The 22,894-nt window shown below is 35.8% G+C and overlaps 1 protein-coding gene across 5 annotated transcripts in view; it reads left to right on the top strand.

Annotated features, from left to right (window-relative positions):
- LRBA (LPS responsive beige-like anchor protein) overlaps positions 1-22,894 on the top strand; it is a 365,719-nt gene that overhangs the window by 312,656 nt on the left and 30,169 nt on the right. For 4 of the 5 annotated variants that reach the window (XM_048942610.1, XM_048942609.1, XM_048942608.1 and 1 more), the window contains exons 49-52: positions 12,282-12,371; positions 15,481-15,673; positions 18,400-18,462; positions 20,432-20,587. In XM_048942610.1, coding sequence (XP_048798567.1) covers positions 12,282-12,371; positions 15,481-15,673; positions 18,400-18,462; positions 20,432-20,587 — 502 coding nt within the window. The remainder of the gene's footprint in view (positions 1-12,281; positions 12,372-15,480; positions 15,674-18,399; positions 18,463-20,431; positions 20,588-22,894) is intronic. The other variant, XM_048942611.1, reaches the window with a different exon arrangement.

Here is a 22,894-nt window from a genome sequence, read left to right as displayed (position 1 = left end):
TTTTTATAGCAGGTTCAAGAATATTGCAGCAGTATAAGGATTCCTATTTAGTAAAGTATCCCTTCCTGTTTGCATTTATTTTGTGACAGCATATTTTTGTATTATATACACGTGTATGTGCAGTTTGAACTGGTACATATGATCAGTTCTGGGATGATATTGATAACCCTGCAAAGAGATTTAATGAGTGTCATCACCAATGGTGAGTTATTCTGTTTTTACTTGTGAGTAAAGATGAAAGTAATAAAAAATCTGCTTGTGTGTATATCTATGTGCATAATCATTCTATATATATGTGCTAAATGAATTTATCATGCACCTTTGACAGCCTCACCTTCTTCCTGCTTACTAATCCATCTCCCTGAGGACATACGCTAACATTCAGTACTGCCGAGCAGTTTCAATCAGCATTTATTTTTCTCCTTCAGTCAGCTAGCCAGAAAATATTTCTTCTCTCCACCAAATTCCTGGTTAGAAGCCAAATGAGTTTCTGGTCTGAACAATTAATAGCATTTTTAGGCAGGCATGACACCACAGATTTTTACTATCTGTTTATTAAGCAAGTATTAGACCAGAAATTTTCTTCTAGTTTTCTGGGCTTGGAAAAGATGCTTTCAGCTTTCTTCTTGTGATAAAGTTCAAGGTTTTGGACTTCATATCTTTGAAGTTGTAGCGGAATATATATTTTTTCTTTGCAAATTTAGAACAAGGAGAATCTTCTGTGTACTCTGAGAGTTTCGAGTTACCAAGGCTTAGGTATTATGTGGAAAATAATAGCATGTGTTTAAACCATGGCAGCTTCTGCACTAAGATGATCTCGGAGAAAATAAGCTATCAAGCCTGGACCACATCAGTAATGAGATGCCTATGATGCATTTGTTTCTGAAGTATCTTCGCAGATGAATGTATGTATATTGGTGACCTAACTCATCAGGAGAGGCCACACACAATAATAGAGGAAGGAACTGAGGAGTGGAGGAGTTCAGGTTAATGCAGAATTTCCTTAGGTCTCCTAAATGGCTCCAACTGGCACCTTTATTTTTATAGGCAGACAGGTTATATATATTACAAGAAGGAAGCACTCGTCTAGGAAGGAAAACTACTTGATTAAAACCATATTCCAACTTACTTTTTTTTTTTTTTTTTAAACTGAAAATGTAGAACTTTACATCCCCACATGCTGCTGCAAACAATTTTTTCCTGCCATTCTTTCTGCTTATGGGAATAAAAGATGTAAAGTATTTTGAGGGGATCTGACTGCTATAATCGAAAATTTTAAACTAAAATGCAAACCATGGGCCACATGCTACCTTTTGGCAGATAAACCCTGGGGAGTGCAAAGCTTGCATAATTCAAAGGCAAATCTTAGGAGGAGGGGAGCAGATCAAGAGAGGAGGGTTTGAGTCAGAGAAAGTGGGGGAAGGGAACTACAGCCAGGAGAAGCAAGGCAAGAGATCCAGTACATCTGCTCCGCATGTCCGTGCACAAGTTGTCTCTGCGGAGACCATTCGTTCTTTGTCATTTTTTTTTTTTTCCCTCTAGCAATTTTAGGAGAATTGTCGTTGACTCTGATTCTTGTACTCGTGCATCCTGCTGAAAGAAGTTTCAAGTGCAGAGGGAACTCGCTGTTAGGTGACAAGCAGTAAATATCACATCTCTTTCCGGTGGAAAATATGGCATTTGCCAGCAGAGATATGCTATATTACTACCTTCTGTTGAGTCTGTCTTGAAAACCCCATTTTGGTCTGTGGAACTTACTGTCATAAGATTTGCTGTGGAAGGTTTTATTTTTTGTTGCCTGTATGGAAGAGGCAAGTAATCACAGCACCATAGATAAATCCAGCAGTTCTGGAGAGAATTTGCAGCACCTTCTTATCACAAATTCTGTTCTCTTTTTGAAACAGCTGTCCAAGAGTTTAAAAAAAAAAAAAAAAATCAAATAGAATTCGTTCTTTGCCATCCAGACGAATAACTGATAAGAGAGTGAAGCACAATCTGAAAAAAAATAATTTGTATCTTGAACTGATTTGTATTCTATTACTTTCTCGGTCAAAAGAATAGAAATTCGTACATCTCTGACATAGAGAAAGAGAGGATCATCATGAACTTGGAAGTCCAGTTCTCTACTCATACGCCTGTGTGGCTAGCATAAACACTGCATAAGCTTCAAGAAAAGAGATCAAGTCAATAGCAAGCACGCAAAGTAATACTTGGAGAGTATGTCAATTTACTGCAGGAACCCCTCAACCTCAGGGGATATATTAAATTTTCTATCATGCTTACCGAAAGCATCCAGCTGTATTCTTTGAATCATTTTTAAATATTGTTTGGCATTATAATTGTAAGCAGTAATTAAGGACGACTGATGATTTTAAAGTTAGCAATAATAGTTTGGAAAAGATGAGGGTAAGTCCCATCCAATTAATAGCTCGCGTACTTTTGTTTAAATAGCAATTTGCATTTAGCTGTAGATGATTCAGTTTTCTCTCCTTTGCAGAGAAGATTCCATTTTAGTGCATTTGTGTAGTCTGTTTAACATTAGGAAGCAAAGCTTTCTTCATTCTGTCGGCACCTTTCTTTGTACCATTGATATTTTATTTCCATATGAACTGAGGAGTTTCAAAAATTTCTTTCTGTGAAGAATCAGCTTGGACATAGCATTTGGTACTTTATTTGAATGTGCCACTTCTGATTATGTGAAGAGAGGAAATAATTCTTTTATTTTCTGTTTTAAAGCATATGGCATAAATTATTTTATGGATAATAGCTTTTAAATGTTGCCCTAGATTAATATCTTTGGGTAAGTTTTATGCATCTTAGACCTATCTCTTATGAGTCTAATTTTATTTTTAAATATTTACAATTTGAGAGACTTCTGTGCTTTCCAAAAGGAGTTACAAGGATGTTTAGTTTACATGACCCCAGTTTCATGACAGCAGTAGCAGATCTGATATCTTATCCCAGAGAAAGCATTTTTGGCCTCTCTTTTAGCTGTGTTCATGGTGGGAGTTAATAGCATATTTCAGCTCTAACTCAGCTGGAGAACTCTGACAGCAGTGAATCTTTCACAAAGTATAAACACAAATTGTATTTATAGCATAGTTAACATTTACTAAATGGGAAAATGATCAGTCTGGTTTTAGCAGGTTGGGCAACAGTCTTTGTTGTGGCTGTGATGAGTTTTAAAAAGTAGGATAAAGTGATTAGAAAATACTGTCACAGAGCAGTAAATTGAAATGTGTTTAATACAGTAACAAATTCATGCAGGCAAAATGCAAACTATTGTTGAAATAATCTTTGAAACATCTCTGACCAGAAGTGTGTTGCACAGATGGTATGCTTGATGTTGTGCAACACCGGAACAGGAGGAGAAGCCAAGTATATGTTATGATGCGGTCTATTTCTGATTCTGAAAATCAGTTTTAAAATATCATATGCAACCAGACTTAAGAAGACTGTATTTGTAGTAGGATAGTGACTTAATAGCTACGAAGAGGTGAACTTGTTATCCACAAACAAACCCTGATCTCCTCTGGTGGAAGGTGGAAAAGAACAGAGCCCAAATTGCTTTTCTGGGTGAGCATTTGCAGCTATTGCATGAAATCAGCCTGTTAGGATTTTTGGACGCTGATTGGGTTTCTCCCATGAAAAAAAGAGTCGTCTCTTCTGGTAAAAACAAACAAACAAACAGACATATGAAAATAACAGTAGCATCATTACTGCCTCCAGTTCATGTTATTTTCCTATGCATTTACACGTCTCAGCTTACACTGTTACCTATCTGTAGTGTTTAAGTAAACAGGCAAACTGAATATAATCAAGTGTTTGCTGTGATATCTGGGAGGAGTGGCACCTCTTTGATTCCATTTAGCCCAGAGTTTGACATGACAAATGGGGTTTTATTGCCTTTGTCTTAAGTATTTGTTACAGCGCCTTGGAAAAGATAGAAAAACATTGTCAGGTTTCAGTCCAGAAAAATGTTTGACCTGAGCATTCTCTTCATTAGGAATAGATTCTCGTTTTATTCGATGCTCCTGCTTTATTCAAGAGGAAAAGGGGTAATATTTTAAATGAAGTAGATCTGAGATGCCTGATGTGTAAGGATTAAAGAAAGTAAGAATCAGACAACTGCTTTTACTAGAAGTATTAATGCTTCATGGGAAGAAGTAACTCATGTAAATTAGTTCATCTCTGAGTGCTTTTTTTTTTTTCAGTCTCTGGTTGAAATTCAGTGTATAGAAATTTTCAGTGCAGTCAGTTCCCTCACCTCTTGTGGATCTATCAGAGCCAGAAGGGCCTTGAGACTCCTGTGCTCTTCACATTTTCATTTGTGCCTTGCTGGTCAGTCTTAGATAGTTGACATATTTGTTGGCCAACATTAAAGAGGAATGAGTAAGCCAAAAGATAAACAAGGGATGGAAAAAAGTGTTGTTCGTATTTCAAAAGCAGCTTTTGAGCGGAATGCTTTTTTTTCCCTTTTTTTTTCTGCCCTGTACATGGAAAGAATTGAATATACTAGTGTATAATAGCTGCAGTTATCATGCACTAAGTCATTTAGCCTTGAATCAAGCTGGAGGCAAATGCTCTACAAACATTTCTTATTTTCTCACCAGCATGCTTTGGTTATTTGCAAGTTCTTTGGGAAGTCTAATCAATATCTTGTGCTGCAGTTGGAAAATTAACAATTTTTGTTTGGAGTGTTTTTATTGTATTTTCTCATTGTAGCTAAGTGTGTTCTGTTCCTGAGTTCACATTGTGTCTATTGATGGTATATTTATTTACTAAACTGTACTGTATTAGTCAAATTTGAACAATAGGTGCCTTGTGAGCAAATAAGCTTGAGGTCATGTTAAAGATGCTTTCCCTCAGTCAGTGCCCAAAAATCAAGACAGAGTTAAACATTATATTTTATTAGGTATGAAAAAAAAAAGACAATTCAGTGCAGTATAAAACTCAGAGATAACATTGTATCCATACTTTGAAAACAAATATTTTGATTATGTTATGCTTTAGTTTAATAAATATATTAGTGGAGCTAAGGAAATGAGATTCTTTGTTTCTTATTCACAGATAATACAAATTCTGACAGGTGATCATGCAAGACAGTTTTAAGACCACTAGATGCTGGGTGTATACACCAGTGTGTCAACCTCCCCCAGACTGAAATGTTTTATTTTATAAGTAGAGATGGTATCAAATTTGGAGAAATTCCATGGAATGCTAACAGACTGGGACAGTTTGATTTTTTTCCAAAGGAAAATGTTTTATATCAGAAAGCTTGGAGTTAGCTGAGTAGCAACTAGACTGTGTGTAGGAAGCAAGCTTTAAAGATTATCTTTGCTTTTTCAAGGGATGAATGAATAATGTCAGAAAATGGTGAAATTTCAAAGTAATGCATATGAGAATACCAATGCTTAACATGTAATAATTACTGATCTTAAATGCCAGAGAGTTTGAAATCTTCACCTACTGTAGTGAATAGAGAAATTCTGCAGTTTTTGTTTTGTTGCTAAAGTAAAAGGAAGGCTCACATTTTTAAAAACTAGCTGCAGAGCTGTTTGGGATTTTGCTTGTATTGTGTCCAAATTTATTTGCAGGTCTTTAAATTTTTCTTAGCTTTCTTTTTAGAATCTTTTCCCTTTTTACTTTGTCAGTCTCTTTGAAGTACTTCCAGACCTGTTTCTCTAGTTCTATTTTTTTTATCTGCTTCTTTCCAGTAGCCAAAGATTTAGGTGTTTTGAATGAGCACATCAGTGCTCCAGACAGAGATACTGTTTGAAATTATCCATGAACCCAGTGCCTCTGAACATTATTGAGTGACATTTGTTTCTGTTGGTTGTGTCTGCTCTGACTAACTGGTTTCTTTCAGATTGGCAGCTGGGATTACGCTGTAGTAGACGGACAGCTGCATGAACTGGAGATTGCAGTGAGGCCATGCTAGTCCTTAATATGCCTGGAATGTATATATTCAGATCGGAGCAACTTATGTGGCCCTGAGGGGGAATCTGTTTGTATTTTCACAAACTGTGATTACTTCCTGATTTGTTTTAATGACTGCCATGTAATTCTCATGCTGGTCTGTCAGGACAGAAAGACTTAATTTCTCAATTTTCACAGAAAATTTCCTAATGTAGTTTAAGAGCTGTGTTAACATTTTTGTTCTTGAAGCCATGATAAAAGTATCCTTCTCTGTGCTCCCTTTTGCACTTCTCTGTGTTGTAAACAGTAGAAAATATTCACACACAGAATATTGGTGGTTTGGATTTTAAAACTAATGAGTGGCAGACTAGTAACCTAACTTGCAGGAAACTACAGTACTGTGAACAAACATAAAGAAGAAATTAAAAAAGAAAAAAAAAAGGAAAAGTACAGAAGAAGTGTTTCTCACAAAGAGGCTACAGAGAAGGACAAAAAGTCTAAGCTCCATTTATATTGGCTTGCTATCCTGTCTTCATTCTATATCTTTTCTTTGTGTATGTTTGTGTGATGTGGCCTGTTCTGTTTTGTTGCTCATATTGCCAATCTACTGCAGCAAACAAGAGTTATGCACTTTTTTCACAGCGTGCTGGTGTGCTGTGGTAACATCCCCTGTGCTGCCAATTGGTAGTATTTCTGTTTATGCTTAACAGTGCATTAAGCTGTTGGCATGATTGATAAAATAACTGCAATGAATCCTTGAAAAGAACCTGCTTTGTGAAATCAAAATAAAAGAAAGATTTTCTTTTTTTGGCATGAAGAAATTAGGTCTCGTGTATTTTGAAAAGTTGATGCAAGTGTGTGAATTTATGATAAATTTATGAACATTTGAGTGCTGTATTTTTTCCCTGGGTCAAGTGTAGTGCAGTGTCCCCAGGGCAGGTGTAGAGTCATTGAGCATATACATTGCCGGCTTCAGAAAAGCATTTTGTCCATTTTTCACAATCTTGATCTAATGGGGATTGTTATGAAACAAGGGAAGAGGATACTACAATGAGCTTCTCTTCTGTAGTCCTCAGCCTATTTTCAGGAATTTTATCTAATTGGTATGAATCGTGCTTGTTGTCTGGCTAGCGTTATATGTCCTGCAGTCCGTGAGTAATTGAACTCAGAACCATACTGCAGAAGCGTAAGTGACTGTCTGGTCAGATGAGGTTTCGTGATCGCTTATTATCAGGGCTTGATTTTAATCGTCATCCCAGGGGAAGGAGCTGGTCAGTTAGCTGCTAAGCCATTCCGCTTCACCGTCTGAGGGAAAACCTGTCAAACGATCTGTGTTCTCTGGTGCTGCAAAGCAACATCTGGGTGGAAGGAAAGGCAGGGCAAGCAATTGTAATTGTGTGTTGCTTGAGCCAATAGAAATCACTGAGGAACATGTGTGTGTAAACCTTTTTGAATATTGAAGAGTGAGGTAGGAGCGGCAGAGAGCCAAAGTAATTATTTTTGTGAGGGTTGTTATTTTCTGGACATAAATAATGGGTAGAAAGATGGAAGACAAACCCAAAACCTTTTGTGTCCTTAACACACATGCTGAAAGAATATTTCTTGCTATGCTTGAATTTTTTTTTCATCTGAGCTTTCAAATATTTGGCATTTAAAACCTACTGATTAGAGAAGTAACTGGAAATGATCACATTCAGCTATGTAAAGGCACAGGGATACAAGTAGTCTCTTTGTAACAATTAGAGTGTAACTTGTAATTGGGTGTTCAAGCTGTGGGTTGCAGTGTAACATGAGTATGTTGCGCTCTAAGGCTTAAGAAAGAACGCTTGGTGTTCTTTGTCTGAGCGTGCATGATAAAAGCTACTCTAAGCTATTTCTCTTTAAGGGTCTTTAAATCTAGAGTTAAATGGTGTATGTCTTACCTTCATACAGGCCTTCATTTCAGCATTTGAGTTCAAAACTAGAGACCATTTCATTCTTTCTCTGTGACACTCAGTGCAGTTCCCCCTCCACCCTCCCTCCCTCATATTTAATTTTATAGTTCTTTCAGACATAAACATGAAAAAAAAGCAATTTTGACTTAGTTTCTGAGTGTTGCTGCAAAGAAAAGTAACAAACATCTGTTTTTACCTTAACTGCATCCATATGTTCAACCTCCCCATCACCCTCCTTCTCCAAAAATTTACAGCCGTAGTTGGTGGGTACTGCATACTGTTGAATTAACTTCTTTCACAGTTAGATTAGAGGCTATGTTCAGAGACTGAAACAATCTCTGTTAAGCAGAGACCAAAAACTATATTAGAGCTATGGCAAGTTTTCCTTTTTTTAAACTCTTTTTCTATTAATTTGCTTCCTTCTCCCACTCTCCTTCTCGCTCCCCAAGAAAAGAGGAGATAACTCAGGAGATTAATTAGGAGAACATCATGGTAGTAATCAGATATTTGTGAAGTTTGCTTCTCACTTCTATACTAAGAAATTCATTAATATATTAATATTTGAAATACCACATTAATCTTATTAGTATGTGGTTAGATATGCATTCTGTGTGGATTATAGTAAAGAGTTAGCTTGTTTCTTTTTATTACTTCTTGTTCTAGCATCTGGAACAATTATGGCTTTGTTTTTGTAGAGGATTAACAGGAAGAAGGCTATTTTCCTGAGATATTTGAGAAGCAGTGAAACAAAATGTTGAATGATAATATCTTTTACTTCGTGGTATGCAGCATAGCTTCAGAGATAATGGTTTGTAGAAGTAAGGATACTTTTCAGACCAAGGTTTTTACTTTTCAGTGACACACTGCCTTTAATAGTTTTGAAAATTTCTGAAATATTTTTTGCCTACAATAATCTAATTATTTCTGTGATACAATATTTAATGTGAGAGTGCATAGTCTTTCACTGCCACTAGAAGAGTCTGGCCATCTCTTACTGATACTCACTAATGCTATTAATAAATCTTTCAAGGAAATTAAATTAGAATCTGGGCTATAATTTGTTAAAAAGTGAGTTGATGGCCTCTTGACCGATTGTCATTTTACTGTATGTTCTCAGGTATGTAGTAGTTTTGTTCTTCTGTCGCAGAGGAGATATTATCACTCTGTGGACGGAATTCTCTGCTTGTAGCTGATTTTCTTTGACAGGTTGAACAAAAGTCTGAGTGACATCTGATGGCTAAAAATCCCCAAATTTCTCTTGTTAAGTAAGCTGAGAAAATGGGGGAGTGATTCTAGGACGTTTCTGATGATGGAGGAGTATCATCTTTCAGTCTTCTGTATGTGATCCTTCTGACTAAGATGTCATCAGAAATACGTTGACATCTGGATTCAAATATCATCTGGGACAAGGAACATCATTTCCTTGAGGTTGTATGGAGGTGCTGGTGTGTTGTCTTGGACATAATGGACAAGTAACAAAGAAGTATTGAAGCTAAAGAATCTTCACATTTTTATTAGGAATGAAAAGGAATGCAAAAGGTTTTTTTCGCTGCAGTCTTGCTGCTATGTCTAGACATAATTGCCCAAGTGTTGTTGCCTTGATATTTGCTCAAGTTTTTCAAATTTCACTTGGTTTCTCTGAAGATGTACAGTAAAAGGAGCATACAGATACCAGTGTGTGTCTGTGTACAGTTTTGATGTTATATCAAACATTGTTACCTGTGGTAGGATGTGATTTGAACATAGGTATTCCCATTTTAGTTAGCTGAAGGAGTAAGATTGTATCAGTGAGTTACTGTATTCCTAGAAATGTAGGCTCTCTTATTTTTTGGAAGCAACATATGGAACCAGTGAGTCTAGAAGACTTGTTTGCGCCTGAACTGTAAATAATAAACTCAAGTTAGAGGATAAACATAGCTATAAAAACAGACCATTACAGACTGAAAACTGAGAATTTTGGGGCCTGTGATGGAGGTTTTGGCAAAAACTTTGTCCTGCTGGTTAGCAGTTCAGCTGACAGAACACGAGTTGTGTGAAAATAGGCAATAGCTGTTTATTTGCTGTCTGAGTAGCACATTTTATATTTCTTTTTAAGATCCTAGAGCTGAGGTTGGATGGGAGATTTCTAGCTGTGCTGCTATTCTGAGAGTATGATAATGATGAGTATGATAGTGATGAGCATCATGTATGTAAGAAGTGGAACTATAACTTTGTCTCTAACGGTCTTTATTTTACAGGATGATTGTGAGTTTCTTGATGTTTGGACTGTGGAAAATGGCATACTTTAACATCTGATTTTTGTTTTGTATCAATAATTGCTCGTATTGTGATGAATATATTTGAATTTCTCTTTATTGATATATTCCAGTGCTTAATTTATCCTTTTTTTTTTTTAAATGTTGGCACTATATAAGAGAGTGTAGTTGGTAGAGAGATCAGCGGGAATTAAAGGACACAGCAAATTTCAAGGGTAGCACCAAATCCTGACTTTTTTTAAATGCTTGTTTGGGAATAGAGGTTTCTAAACTGATCATATATCCATGTAAAAGGAAGTTAGCAAATCTGAAGCTTATTATTTCCTCATTTTATCCATTCTATTTTCTGCTTCATCTAAAATATATGCATGCAAATGATGCTTTGAAAAGTATTTTATTTAATTTGGGTAATATCCAGGAAATAAGTAGTAGATCCCATAGATTCTGTAGGTTTCTCATGAAGGTTTTACTGTACAATTAATAGATTGTATCCAGGACTGACAGCATTTTGCATCTCCTGTGTTCTTCTAGTGCCACCCCTCATTGCAAAACAGAATTCTCACTTTCTATTAAAAACATCCATTCAATCTGCAAGTAAATGTAGGCAAATATTTTTAAACTGAATGTTTTAATACTAACAGCTTTTTACAGAGATGGCAGAGCTGCTAAGATGTAGCTTTGTTCATGTCTGAAGTCTTAAGGGATCTCAGGTTCTATGCTCTTAAGATTCCCTTGATATCTTGAGTCACAAAACCCAGTATTTTAATTTTAATGTAGCATTTTTTATCTCTAGGAAAGGAACTCTGATGGGGTTTACAGAGCTTTAGAATTCACATATCTGATTTTGTTATTCTTCAAAAAGTACTCATTGAATCTAAGCACTTGTATGTCAGATTACACATCCAGTTTTTGATAAACTTACTTATTCACCATTTCTTTGAAGATTAAGATGCTTCCCAGAGCTGGCAGGCATGACCATACAGTAATTCCAAGGCTTGAATTCTGGTGAATTCAGATATTTCAAAAACCCTGCCAAATACAGCAAAGTCAGCTGTTTTGGATGGCAAATTTCCTATCTCAAAATATGATTGTTTTGGTTATCTGAAGGCCTTGGGTACATTCTAGTTTGGATGTTATTATTTCTGTAATGAGATACTGCTATGTGTCCTAGTAATAGTCCGTGTTATCTAAAATAGTTGTTTGTGAGACTAAGATGAGCACAAGTGTTGAACCACGAAAATGGACTGCAGAAGCAAAGACCAGACACATTGCTGTGAGTGCTAAAGATCTGCTGGTGGTTTTGTGTTCCAGCATTTAAAACATTTGACTGAAGGTTTTGATTTTCAGAACTTCAGAACTTTGAAAATAGTGCTTGCTGGAGCCTCACCTTAGGTATTCAGCACTATTAGACACTTTTGTGAATGTAGGACTCAAAGCGCCATGAAGGAGAGAAAGTGTCAGTCCAAAATGGAGCTGATAGCCCACAGCTAACGCATTCAGAAATAATTCTTTAAGAACCAAAAGGCGTGGGATGATACTTTCATTAGTACCCAATGAATGAAGTGCTAAAGCAAGGTGCTGAAGATAGAGCTTTTTTTTTTTTTTTTTTAAATGAATGCTGTGTTATATCTTTACATTTTCATTTAGTTGCATTTAACAGTCTTGCTGTTGGTTTTATACATCCTAATTTTTTTTTTTTTTTTGCTATATTTGAATAAAAATTAAAATTAGCAAAAAGCTTGGTGTAGTTCATGCTGTGAAACTAGGCAACGGAGTTTAAGTAAAAAGAAGAACACTTGTACTTGGAGGAACTTAAAAAAAAAAATGAATTTTTGTGTCTGAGTTATGATACAAACAGGATAAGCCAGTGTTAGAAAGGAAAAATGAAGCCAATAAAGAGGGTTTCTGATTATAATAGCTGGTTTCTGTTTAATATCATTGAGCATGATGAGGTTTTGCAGAGTTTCTCATGGAAATAGCATCCACAGTACTAAAATGATTACCTCATTCTTAGTACCAGTGCCAAGCACTTAGCCCCACAATGAACACACGGGGTTGATTTTCGACATGAAACAAGCCAGAAGTGTGGAATGACATTTTCAGGTGACAGTTATGGTTCTATTGCCTGTAATTAGCACCTCTTAACATGCAAACCTGCCTGTGCCTTTTCCAGGCTGTTGAAGCTCAAATACGAAGTTTTGGACAGACCCCTTCCCAACTGCTCATAGAACCACATCCTCCAAGAAGTTCTGCAATGCAGGTGGTAAGTACCATGTTAACTCTTTGTGACCTGCCATTTTGTTCACTTCTTGTGCTATTTTTAAGTTACAGTACCTGCTACTTAGCTTTTCTTTTATGTGATTATGGAACTGTGTTATTAAAAAGAGCAGATGAGTTATGAGTTTGTAGGACTGTGAGTGTATGCAATGTCTAACTATTATTTATTGCTGGAAGGATTGTATTGATTTCTAGTATAGACCCTTTTGTCAGTGTAATCTAAGAACACTTCATCAGTTTATTTTGTTAATACCATACCTGTACAGGTGAGAGCCAGTCATCATGGAGACAATTTAGTTAATCTTTGGCAGATTCCCCGAGAAGCATGGATTTAGGAGGTGGAACTTCCTTGTCTTTTCCCCCAGGCATAGGTTTTCCCCTAAAATCAGGATTACTAGGAATTCATGAGCTGAAACTTACATAGCAAAGAATGTGACTAAATGTGTTTTGCAGTAAAGCTAGGGTGATAAAATCCAGGCAGTGAGCATTAACATGCTTTCCCTTTTACCTCTTCTTGTGTTTAATATAATTTTATTATACAAACTATTATTTTATTACTGATTACTTTCCATACCATGTTGTGTGCAGTCCTTAGGACTAAAATAGCATTTATGTTGTCACAGATCCAGAACTAAGTATGTTAAGCGATACTGTGACAAGTGGAGCAAATGGTCTGCTAATTCACAAGTTTTTCAAACATTTACATTCCCGTGTTGCTAAGATGGATATATTATCCTGAAATATTTTTTAAAAGGGATTTTCTAATGTATGTTCTGTAGAATATGGTTGTACACTGGTGACTAAGGTTATTTGATTAAAAACATATCAGCAGTGCAAATGGTTTTCGAAAAATCACACAATAACTGGAAATATGTCCAAAGTAGTTTACAAACCTTGCAACAGAGTCTAAGAAGTGTACGCTTTCTTATCCAATTCAGCTACTAGTCTTTCTCAGATACAAACTTGATATGATGTGCATAAGGCATGCTCAGCTCATTGTCCCCAGTACCGTTTCTACAGCATGTGAATATGCAAAAGGCATAAGCATTTGACAGCTGTGTAGTAGGCAGGCTTCTGCCCTGAGATCTTATGTATTGGATGAACAAAGCTGACTGCGTGAATCTGCTAGCCTGTTGCACCTCCTGCGTGGCCTCCCAGGGCATGTGAGAGCTAGAGGGCCACTGCAGTGACTTGAGGTGTATGCAGGCTGTTCTTCAGAAGAGCGTGTTAAAAGGGATGCTGGGGAGCCATGTGCCCTCAGGATTTGGCTACATACCATAAATGTGCCCCTCTGTCATGGTGCTGTGCATTAGGCATTTGCCCTAACGTATGGAAACTTATTTCATAGAAAGGAGGAAGATAAAAAGTTGGTCGTTGAGGTTTCAGGAAGATTGGTTGTTATGTTATATAAATAAATCTGATGCCAGGAAGCAGTTTGTATTGTTTTATCATAACATCTTTCATTCTGCTGAATTAATGAAGATTTAATATGTAGTGGAAAAATTAAATTCTGTGAAGTAAACTGTTTATAACTCCGCTGGGTTTTTCAGGCTGAGGTGCACACAGAAACAACACCTCAGTTCTTGACTTGTTTTGATTGGTTTTGTGCTTATTAATACGTGATTTTTTACAAGAGCTATGTTAGGCATTTAAAAAGTAGTATTCTTGGAGCTGAAATACAGTAAGGATATTTTCCCTGTCACAATTCTAGATAATTTCTGGCTATATTCTTTCCTGAGTTTTCTGTTTTCATGTGTGTGTGCATGTATGCATGAATGCAACTGAATTGAAAGCTACCACGTGCTGCGTTAAGTGCACAAGCCATAATATACACCAGGTGTAGTAATTAGCACTCACACGAAGGCTGCCTATTTGTCTGGGTTTGCTGCTGTTGCTGTATCCCCTTGTGTTTTCAACCATCAGATAGCTGGATTTAATTGAGGCCACATCAGATGAGGCATTACTGACACCTTTAATTGAATGAGCATCCAGGGAGGATTAACTCATAATATTGATTGGCTTTTAGCCACTTGCTCAGAAGGGTGTCTGGGTAGCTTATTAGTTGCTTTTATTTACACCTTTATGCAAAGACTGTAAATAGGAATGCAGAGAGCAATATGTTTTTCTAAGTACTCTTAATAACTTTTTAAAAAGGAGTGATAATAAAAATGCAAATGTATTTAATTTTTTTATTAGTTTTGTATAAATATACATTAGATGTATATAGTCACATATACATATATGTAAGGAAAGATTGCAGGGGGAAAATAGCCAAGAACACTTCCTTAATGTTCTAACACAGTTACTAGAATAATACAAGTACTGAAGCAATATGGCTACTGGTGACTAAGATGGTTGCATTTCTGTATCTCAGTGGAATTTTTAAATGAAACCTAAAAATATTCTGTTGAAAATGAATCTGGATTCATTCCCTTCCGTTAGTGTTTCTAGAGACAGTGCAAGGTAGTGTCTGTAATCATGTTCACTTTATATTTTTTACAACTGCATTTAATTACATTTGTCCTTTGAAACACATTTGCACTGAAGTCTTTTGCTTTGCATTCATAAATCTTATGATTGTACACCAGAAATATACACAGAACATATATCTAGGCTATGTGTGTATCTGTTTATTTTAATGTACTTTTATGTTCTCATCTGGCTTATAGAAAACTGTAGTCTGCCAATTTAATGCAACTTGAGATAATCTCTGGAAGCAGGAATTTTTTTTAATGTTTTTTTTGTTCCCTCCTGCTTTCTTGACCTGCTATCTCTGCAGATATGAAGGAGAATTTCTTTGGCAGAGATAGGTGATCGGAAACTTTCAGTTTAATCTCCAGGGATCTGCATCAAATTTTATATATAGACACACTTGTTCAGCAAAGCTCAGCATAATCGCATAAAGGATTTCCATCTAAAATGTATCTAAAATGGTTGTTTCCACAAGCTTCTCTGCTATTTTTGCATTTTCTTTTCATTGCAACTGCTATTGGATCTTCTGAGTTTTAATGCAGTCTTCCTTTTCTTGTCTTGTCTTCTCTTCTCCACCCCATGTTTTCCCATGTATTTGGGTTCTTGTTGTGTGCACTCAACAGTATCTCCTCCTGCAGAGCCCGCTGATGTTCACAGACCAAGCTCAACAGGATGTTATCATGGTTCTAAAGTTCCCATCCAACTCCCCTGTCACTCATGTAGCAGCCAACACACAGCCTGGTCTGACCAATCCTGCTGTGATCACAGTTACTGCCAATAGGCTATTTGCTGTAAATAAGTGGCATAACCTTCCTGGTAAGTAAACTAAAGTAAGTAGCATGAGAAATCACTGCATGTCAAGCTGTACATTTAATATCTGCAGAGCTGTTTGAAATTTTTAGTGTGAAATCTAACTTCGATTCATTGATACAGTATGATACAGTATGCTCTTCATATGGATTTAGTTTCTCCTAAGAAGAAGCCATCTGAACTCTTGTGTAGTGAGATGTGTATTACACAAAAAGTACGGAATAACCAACTGTTTTGGAAAAAAAAAAAAAAAAATCTCTTTCCATGCCAACAAGCAAGAAGACAAAAACAGTATACCCCTGTTTGATCATAATAAGCAGTCACACTATTCCTCTTCAGTTTCTTTTTCAATCAGATGATGGAAAGTTGCACAATATCATGTCAAAGAAAAGTTCAGAGCATGAGAACTTGGCTGAAGTGTTCTTTGCTACCTTTTTCTTGCTTATCATTAACATAATAGCCTAATGTTAAAGTCACACAATGAGAATTAAAAGTTAAAAAAAGTATGAGAAGTCAGTATCTTCTGTAACTCAAACATCTCAAAGTTATTAGGTACTTATCTATTTGTTAGTATGAGAGGAAAACATTATATCAATTTGCATAGGAACCAGTTTAATTAATTGTCCTTTCAAAAATATGTTGAACCATTCTGTTTTCAGTTGTAATTTTCACTAATCCCAGAAGGATTCATCTTCCTTTCCCCAGTATGTCAGTCTCAGGACCAAACCATAAAATGTAGTTTTGTTTTGGTGCTTTGCAAGTAAATCTGGTTAAAGGCTTTTCAAAAAAAAGAAAAAAAGACCTTCTACTCAAGTATCTTAAATAGAAGATATGTGTACCAAATTAATGCTATCACTGAAATTCCTGCAGTCCTTGGTTATATTTTGAAAATAGCCAGATGACTCCCACCCTTCTTTCTAATTCTTACAAACTGCCTCTCAACTTTGTTAAAATAGAAACATCAGTGCCTTATTTCAGTCAAGCAAAAAATGCTTAAAAACAAAGGTGGGAAAGGAAAGGAGGCTTGTCTGGATAACAGCTTATGAGCAAAAAGTATTTACAAAGCTCTTTACGTTTGTTTGAAAGGAGGATGACAATATCCTCTCATACCTTGAATCTGTGACCTTGGCATATAACACTCACGCTTCTAAAAAGGAGTCTGAGGATGTGCAGCAGTCACACAAAGAGAAGAGGTTCTAAAGTGATAGGTTGATGCTGATTTCCTCACAAGTCTGTTGGCTGACGATCTGTGTGCAAACAAACAATTGATGAGAGTAGCAGCTGCTTGTTGGTTGTAGGAGTCAACTGTTATGAGTCAAACAGAACCTTTAGATTTTGATTTTTTCCCTCCTCTCCTTTGAAAGGGAGAGCAGTAGTCTTTAGCATCACTGTTTTTTTAATGTAGAAGCATTTTTCATCTGTCCTGCTTTTACCAAGTGCTGGAGAATATTGACAGTAAAAGACAAAAACTCAGATTGTAACCAAGCAAAAACCCCCAATATAACCAAAAAAATGCTGCACCCCTCCCTACTCCGCCACCATACTGATCAAGCCTCCAAGCTATTAATAGTATACCATGTTTAAGATATCTAGATAAGGACATTTGAAATAAGCCTTCACTATTGTTGCCCTCAAATTTTACACCAAAATGGAGTTTACTAGGTTTAGAGGACTGGTGTCATTGCAATTCCTTATCTCCTACTGTGGGCATACTATTGTCTTTACTAATGAGACATCATGATAAGAAAGTTAAGTTGCCAGGTGACCACTGATATGTAATTAATAATCTCATTCTTGCGTTTGTATGAGTTTAGTGGCTTTGCTGATACCTAATGACACTCTATCTATTTTGTCATGTGGATTTCCTTTTTTGATCTGCATTAGTGTTTCGTTACAATAGTGTTTTGACTTCCCAATTACTTATGAAGCCATTCAATCCACGCTGATTTTTATATTAAGCTATGGAGGGGTAGGTGGAAAACTCATAGATGTAAGTATTCAGCCATTATGTTTTCTTCCACTTCCAAAAATGTCTTGGGCTGTTTGGTGGAGGTTGCCTGTTTGATTTTAGTGAAGCTGTGGAAAAAAAGGCTTAAAAAGAAAAAAAAAATCTGAAGGAAAATTTAGGAGGTAAACATCTCAGCAGTGTGCCAGGTTCTCAGATGAAATGTAGGTCTGCAGAATTATATATTAACTTCTATGCAAACTTGCAAATAAATAGTTTTTGATGATAGATGATTCTTTAAATACTGCATGACAATGAGATTTCCCCGGCTGCATCATAAACTGACTTAAAAAAAATGTCCTTTGTGCTTCACTTGTTCAAAGCACTGCTTTAAAAAGTAAAGAGGAAAATAGTATCTGCTACAGTCAGCAGATGGTTGTCACATTTTGTTTTCAGTGCTCTTTACCACTTAATTTTGTTTTGTTGCGACAGGAGAGGTTGCCAGTAAAGCATCTGCTAGAGCTTATGGCTCAGGACCGGAGCTGCTGCTGATGGCATACATTCAGAATAGCACTAATCTAAAATAAATGTTTAATAAGCAGTCTGTGAAAGCACCTGGATTATTTATTTATTTGTTTACTTATTTATTTTTTAATTCAGATGGTGCAGAAAAATCTTGGATGGTTAAATAAAAAAGAAGGGGACATTGCTTTGATGTATAAAATGTTTGTGGCACCCCATTTAAAAAAAAATGCAGAGTTTTAAAATCTTTTTTCCTGAATTGCAGCTCATCAAGGTGCTGTACAAGACCAGCCTTACCAGCTGCCAGTGGAAATCGATCCTCTCATAGGTCTGTCACTTCCTTCTCTCTTTGCGATTCATTAAGCTCTGTATGGTGGCCCTGAAGTGTAGATTACGGTTGTTTTTCACTTGCTGGTTGCTGGGAATGGAATTTTCCTGATAAACCATTTGCATGCAAATTGGAATGCAATGAGCTGTGGCTATGCTGGTATTTCATCAACTCCCCCTCGTTGGTTTGCCTAATTTGAACAGGCCTAGGACGCGTGTCAGTGAAAATTAATATGGATGCTGTAATAATGTGTGATTGAGAATGTGCATGAAGTACTGTCAGGATAATATTGGATCTTTTCATCACTCAGACTTGTTGATGAGCAGGAGCGAGGCACGTTATGATGAATTGGTGCACTGGTAATGTGATGGAGCTCCTTTGCTGAGGAAATTTTCATAATAACAGTGGGGTTCTTAACTGCACCGTGTTGTGAAAAATAAAACCACGGTGCCAGGGCTTTATCATTAAAGTAGATCAATCCTTTCTTCATAGACCTGCTGTTCAGGCTGAGGGTATTAATGTATAATTGCAGAGCAGTTTTAAAGTTGAAATATATGGCCCGCTCAGTTTTAGCATTGAGATACTAGTATTCATTTCGCAAGGATATTGCATCTTTTGATCACCATCGCTAGTTAAATCTGCGTATGTTTTGCTTTTATTAGAAAGGGGTGGATGAATGTCTCACTTCTATTTAATGACTCAGTGTAATAGATTCGATTCATGATTTTTTATTTATGGAGGTTTAGTAGTTTACATAGAGCTGATTTTTTCTATTAACGTGGATAGGGTTTGGTCAGTTATTTCATAAAGACCCATACTTCGGGGAGTGTGTACTTGGAGTATAACTTCGGAGCCTGTAGCATGGCTAATTGAACCTTAAATGTGATCAGAAAAGGAAAAGCCCAAGCAACTTCAAATCAAAATACAAGCAAGCTGTCTGACAGTTCACGGGAGCAAAAATAAAGGATTTTTCTTTTTTCCTTTAATTCTGTTAGAGTGCAAACTGAGCTCTTTTTTTAAACTAGCAATTTCAGGATGGTAGGTTAAGAAAAAAATAAGTGATTCAAGTAATTATAAAAGCATTGAACAAACAGCAAAAATGAACATCTCTAGATAGGGGTGGAATGACAGCTCTGTCAACCTGTGAGAATTAATTTCTAAATTGAGTATGCACATCGGTAGAATCTGCATGGAATCAGTATGTCGATACAGGCTGTTGCCATGCAGCCATTTTGCTAGACAAATTCTATAATCACTAAGTCCAGAATAATAAGGGTATAATTAAACCATTTTATATAGATTATAAAATTATTTTCCCAAAATTTTGTAAGCACTTCTCTCTGAAAAAAAATTATTAATTGTAATTTATAATGAGTAAAATGGGCTATAACTCTCTTTCCTGAAATAACTTCAATTTCAAAAATAATATGTTTGGAGCAGGAAATATATTTTTTACTTTAAAACCTGCTATCAAATAGATCTTAAAATAAATAAATATCACTGTAATAGAAAAATAAACAAATCACATTGGGTCGGTCTGATGATTTTTCTACACTTTGATGTAGATGATGTATACATCTACCTATCTCTCTGTTTTATCATTAGTTTCCATTTTTTTTTCTCTTCATTTTTAAATTCTGTTCTATGCTAGGAGAAGTTTTAGAACAGAAATCTTAGTGCATTTTTATATGCCATTCATTTTATCAGTCTTTCGTTTACATTTGTCAGGTGCATTTTACTTAAAAAAAGGATTTCTTCTATTTTGGAATATATACTACAAGGAATTGTCATTGTTCCCAGAAGTGTAATGAGTATTTTATAACAAAAATAGAAAGAAAATATCCCTGCCACAAAAACAAGTAGCAGCAGTAAGAAATAGTTTAGTTGTGATCATAAAGGTTCTAAAATGTGCCTTTGTTCTCTGTATGCAGATGCTGAAATTTCTTGATTTTTGTGTCTTTCTGTTCAGCCAGCAATACAGGTATGCACAGAAGGCAAATCACTGACCTTTTAGACCAAAGCATTCAGGTACATTCCCAGTGTTTTGTGATCACCTCTGACAATCGTTATATCTTGGTTTGTGGCTTCTGGGACAAGAGTTTCCGAGTTTATTCTACCGATTCAGGTAATGTATTTTTAAAATATGGGAATAGCCTATAAGATTTTCTGTTTATCATCAAGCTACTTGTTCAAGTAAAGAAGGAACGGAAAGAGTGAGAGAGGGGTGGGAGGAGAGAGTAGAGTATGCATTTATTCCTCTACTGATAAATATTTCTCAAATCTTTTCTTACCTACTTTTATTGTGTATTGTATACCTTCATTTTCTTGGATTGATGGCAAACATGATAAGGAACTCTTGGTTGGCCATAGCATTATATTTCAAATTCCAAATGATTAGATGAAAGTCATACCTGCTCTTACACTAGTTTGACAAGTAAAAGGTTCTAACGAGTTTTTCGGAAGCTTGATGTATGAGAACAATTTCTTAGAGCACTTCCTTGAATTTAAGCCTGTTTGGCTTTGAGCACCATAGAACTTTTTAAATAATATACAAGCAGGCATTGTAGAATAAATACAAACCCTTCCACTGCAAGAGTGGAAATTAAGTCTTGAAATCTGGTAAAGAAGTGCTTATGAAAGCCTTTGAAAGCTATGATATACTAGAAAAATTGATTTGGAACCTCTGAATTCTTTTGTTTAACATAAACTGATCAAAAGAATGGCAGCAGTTAAATTAGCCCGTCAGCTGGCATGTATCCAAACAGTTGAATTCACGCATGTGTCATGCTAAATAGAAAAGAATCTTTCGTTGTAAGAGCTGAAGGAATTTAAATGCCATGGAGTCCCCAGAAAAAAAATAGGTCTGATTTTCGCCCTTTCATTATCTTATAATAGAAATAGTGACCTCACTGCAAGGTATTTCTTTGGGATTAATGACCCGATGTAGTTAATGTATGTGTGTGCCATCAAGCTTTCCAGTAGGTTATTAATCTATAGGGAATATCATATGTGTTTGTCATAATTTTTTAAATACATAAGTTAGCAGTGTTTTTCACATTTGGCAAACAAGATGTTTTGCAAAAGAGGACGTCTTTACTGAAATTCTCATTGCACATTTTAACAGGACAACATATCTGTCATTTTTGTGGTTTTAAATCCTTAAGTTCAAGTGAGAAGCTCCATTTCTTTTGTGTTGACTGACTTTAATTCATTATGTAGACATTTTATTAGACTCATCTTAGTTTAATTTTCTCATTGATGAAAATAAATTTACATAAAACCTCTGAATTTAAAGATCTTGACAGGATTTACCTAGCAATAATGAACAGTCAGTGTATATATTCTTTGATTTACATGAATAGATAGCTATTTTCTTCTAATGCTGGAGGATATGTTTTATTTTGTGTCTGTGAAAGAAACCTGTGTTATTTTGTTAGTTTTCACCTATATCAATATTAACTATAAATAGAGACTGAAATGTGGGCACTGTAACAGGCTTCCCAGCCAAGTGGCCCCGGCCCCAAGCTGCCAGGAGTTCAGTAGTGTCTGACAACACTCTCAAACATAGGGTTCGAATTTTTGGATGTTCCTGTGTGGAGCCCAAATGTGGACTCAGTGATCCTTGTGGGTTTCTTCCAACTCAGGATATTCCACGATTCTGACTATTTTGTTATGATTTCTGTGTATAAGTCAGACACATCGGGTGTTTTGATACTATCATAATTACGATTACAAGCAAAATAAAATTGCCAAAGAAGTATCAGCAAATTTGTATTGTTTGTGTCTCCAGTTTGTACAGCAACTCTGGCTGTAGCTTAAGTATCATAAATTCAGTTGTAATTTATTTTGCTTGGAATTAAAATGAGAATATAGCGGTAAAATGCTACTCTGAAATCAGCAGAACAGCAAAGGAAAAAGGTGATAGAATCAATAAGGCATAATAGCAAGTTATCACAAGTGTTGAATTCAATTATGTTGTAGCTCTGAGACAAAAAGAGGTTCTCTTTCTTAATAGATTTTGGGGCTTTTGTTTTAACAGAAAATACCTTCAGCATAAACCATAGGTTCTCAGCACAGCACAAGCACAATAAAGTATTTCTTCAGCAGCAGGAATGGTTTCTAGACAGCTTTTGAGATTCAGTTGCACAGAGACTTGAGTCTTATTTTTCTTTTAATTATTTGTAGCGTACCTGTCAAATAAAACACTGGAAAATTTTGTTTTCTCAAAAAGGGATATCTGAGCACATATGGTTATGTTTGATTTTACTGTATAGAGAGGAAAACTTGTTTTAAAGGAGAGAAACAAGAAAGTTGTGGAACTCATATGAGATTAATGAATTTTTTTTTTTAATAATATGAAAAGCTAAACATATATTTCTTACTTAGATGATTTTGATGGAATTTACTGAGCCTTAGTCCCTGATAACAAAGT

The sequence above is a fragment of the Lagopus muta genome, chromosome 4 (assembly GCF_023343835.1).
Source record: "Lagopus muta isolate bLagMut1 chromosome 4, bLagMut1 primary, whole genome shotgun sequence".
Lineage (NCBI taxonomy): Eukaryota > Metazoa > Chordata > Aves > Galliformes > Phasianidae > Lagopus > Lagopus muta.
The sequence above is the reverse complement of the archived record's forward strand: the minus strand, read 5'-3'. Positions and strand labels throughout refer to the sequence as shown.